Source organism: Symphodus melops (genome assembly GCF_947650265.1).
Source record: "Symphodus melops genome assembly, chromosome: 2".
Lineage (NCBI taxonomy): Eukaryota > Metazoa > Chordata > Actinopteri > Labriformes > Labridae > Symphodus > Symphodus melops.
In genome coordinates, this window is record NC_136692.1 from 31033285 (window position 1) to 31036492 (window position 3208).

General features: G+C 51.8%; 1 protein-coding gene across 1 annotated transcript; it reads right to left on the reverse strand.

The window, feature by feature from the left end:
* Positions 1 to 329: 329 nt before the first annotated feature.
* Positions 330 to 2800, reverse strand: adra2a (adrenoceptor alpha 2A). Its single transcript, XM_079337074.1, has 2 exons — positions 2379 to 2800; positions 330 to 2231 (listed from the first exon to the last, which is right to left on the reverse strand). Exon 2 carries the CDS (start codon positions 2023 to 2025, stop codon positions 784 to 786), a length of 1242 nt encoding a protein of 413 aa, XP_079193200.1. The 5' UTR covers positions 2026 to 2231; positions 2379 to 2800; the 3' UTR covers positions 330 to 783.
* Between the last annotated feature and the right edge of the window lie 408 nt (positions 2801 to 3208).

Here is a 3208-nt window from a genome sequence, read left to right on the forward strand (position 1 = left end):
TGTGGACGTTTTAGCTCTGAGACATTGAACGTGTTTGGTTGGAGTTCTCTGTGGACTCTTTCCTCTCCGACACACACCTGTCCAATGAAGAGCAGGTTAAAGGTGTGTCCTCATGAAAGCTTCTTTAACCATGATGAAAAAACCCGTCTAATCTGCCCTCTGATAAGAAGCTCAGATCTCAAGGGGGGGCCATGACACCGCTGGACCCCCCCTTTGTGCACGCCCCTGCTGACGCCTGAACCAGTGTTTCTAAACTGAGGGTAAAGTGTGTGTGTGTGTGTGTGTGTGTGTGTGTGTTAGCTTCTTTAAAGCGCAGAGGAGCCTTGAGATCCGTTAAGAAAAAAGGGTTTTATTCTTTAAAAGAGCCAGAACTTTCCTCTCACTTTGTGTTCTTACAATCATCTTCATCACCTTCAGCATCGTCATCGTATGACATCATAGAAAAACGGCACAACACTGCATCTTCACCACAGAGGAGAAATAGAGACACACATCCAGACATGTTTGTACAACATTCAGCGGTAAAAGTACGACACGTTTCAGGACTGGACCAGGTTTCATTTATAAAAATAAAAGAAGAACGTTTACATGAACACATGTTTTCACTGCGCTGTGTGTGTGTGTGTGTGTGTGTGTGTGTGTGTGGTGCTGAAGCCTCGGTCATGTATGATTGAAGCTGCATGTAAAGCTGGTCCTCTCCGTGCAGTCACGCCCATGCACAACGCTCGATGCACTTCACAGTTGATGTGAGAAAACAAACTATGTACAGCTCGCCGCGCTCGCTCACACGTATCGCCGGGCGTCCCGCCGGCACAGGATCTTTTTGAAGGACCTCCTGAAGTCGTTGTTGAAGATGGTGTAGATGATGGGGTTCAGCGCGCTGTTGCAGTAGCCGAACCAGAAGAAGAACTTGAAGAGCGTGTCGGGCACCGGGCAGGAATCACACAGCGTCATCAGCATATACGTGAAGAAAAAGGGGAACCAGCACACGACGAACACGCCGATGACGACGGCCAGGACGAAGGTGAAGCGCTTCTCGCGGTTCTGTCGGCCCTTCCAGCGGCTGCCCTGCGAGCCGGGCTCCCTCTTCTCGACGTGGCTGTTCCCCGGTTTGATTTGGCTCACTTTAGTCTTCCCCTTGGTTGACTTCTTTTTGATGGAGCACGGATTGTTCACTTTGTGGTCGGAGGAGGACGAGTCCTCCAGGTCCATCCCGTTCACCTCCACCTTCTCCTTGTCTCCTCCCACATCCTCCCTCAGCTCCATGTCACGCTCGCCGTTGAGTTTCTCCGCGTCACCGGCGCCCACACCGTTCTCCTTCAGGTTCGAGGCGGCAGTCGTTGCCGTGATAGGCGTCTCCTTCCGCTGCCTGTCTCCCGGCGGCGCCCGTGTCCTCCTTTTGGCGATCTGGTAGATCCGTACGTAGACGAGCACCATGATGACGCAGGGCAGGAAGAAGGAGCCGATGCAGGAGGAGATGACGTACCATTTGTCGTTGTTAATCTTACACTCAGGCTCCTCCTTGCTGTTTTCCTTCTCCATAGTGATCAAGGGAGGGAAGGAGATAACCGCGGCGAGGACCCACACGATGAAGATGATGCACTTGATGCGCCTCGGCGTCCTCTTCAGGTTGTACTGGATGGCCTGTGTGATGGACCAGTAGCGGTCCAGGCTAATGGCACACAGGTGAGCGATGGAGGAGGTGCAGAAAAGAACATCGAGAGCCAGGTAGATATCGCACCAGACCTCGCCAAAGTACCAATATCCCATCAGCTCATTGGCTAAAGAAAACGGCATCACCAGGGTGGCCACCAAGATGTCCGCCGACGCCAGCGACACCAGGAATAAGTTCTGCGGAGCCCTGAGGGCCCGGCTTGTAAACACGGCGATGACCACGAGGACGTTCCCGAACACGGTGAGCAGGATCATGATGCCCACCAGCACGGTGAGCGGCAGGGAGATCTGCAGGCTGTACGGCGCCCCGCCTGGCAGAGTCCGGTTGGTGGTGTTGCTGTCGAACCCCATCAGAGCAGACTGGCCCACTTTGCGTGTGAGTTCACCTGAGGTTAACAAAAACCATCGCCAGGAAGGACGAGCTCTAGTGGCTCAGAGCGGGGAGGAGATGGGAAGCGACTGAATCAGCCCTCGGAGGCTCTCCTGGATTTCTCTCTTTCATCATGAACAGGCTCCTGGAGGATACGCTCTGATCTCTTCTCAGGCTGTCAGATCATCTGCAAACATGAGGCAGCGACAGGAAACATCAGAAGCCTTCAGCGCTGCTTAACAAGCTCAGAAACATGACTATTTCATGTCATTCAGGCTTTAAATCCGAGTATTAATGAGAAGAAAAAGCCACAGAAAGTGCAGAATAATCTCACCTGAAGATGGTGAAACAGCCTCTCCGGTGCCAGAGACGCGCGTGCATTAAATAAGCAGTCCCTGTGTAACTTCTTTACGCAGATCAATATGAAGCAGAGCAGATCCATGTGGCGGATGAAGCGTGAATTATCCCCTCGGTGTCTCCTCGCGCTCCCGTCGCACTGGTCCCTGTGCTGCATCTATAGAGCCCCGGTGTTGTGCACCTAATAAGAGAGCGCTAATCGTGTTACCCCCGCGCGCGCGCTGCCGTGCTCCCGTCTCCTCCTGCCTGCCTGCCTGCCTGCCTGCGCGTGGAGTCTCTCTCCTCCCTCAGTGTTAACCAGAGCGACACTCCCTCTCTTTATAGCCCGCACACTGCAAAAAGTGTCCCGCGTTCACATGGTCACGCAAAGGCAACACACACACACACACACACACACACACACACACACACACACACACACACACACACACGGGAGGATGACATCGGCAGGAGAAAAAAAAAATCCACGCGCGTGTGCACGACATGTAACAGTGGACGTGCATCCCGCGTGCATGTCGCGTCCGCATAATAAACATTTATAAGTGCATGCATTCTTTCCACATGATGATCAGAACACTTTTAATGAATAATTAATCTGAGGTTTCTTATTATTGATTTGTCCCTTTAGCCAATCAGCTGATCAGCTCAAACTCACAGAGTGCTTTACTGTAGCTTACGTCACGCAGCTGTTAATATGAGAAACATAAATAAAACTGAGGATGTATGGATTACATCAACACTTAGTGCACAGTAGGTTGTTTTAAAATAAACATAAAGGCCTGTAGTCGATGAGTGAACCACTCAGAG

Coding starts and splice junctions, on each gene's coding strand:
- adra2a (XM_079337074.1), bottom strand. CDS start 2,025: ATGGGGTTCGACAGCAACACCACCAACCGGACTCTGCCAGGCGGGGCG.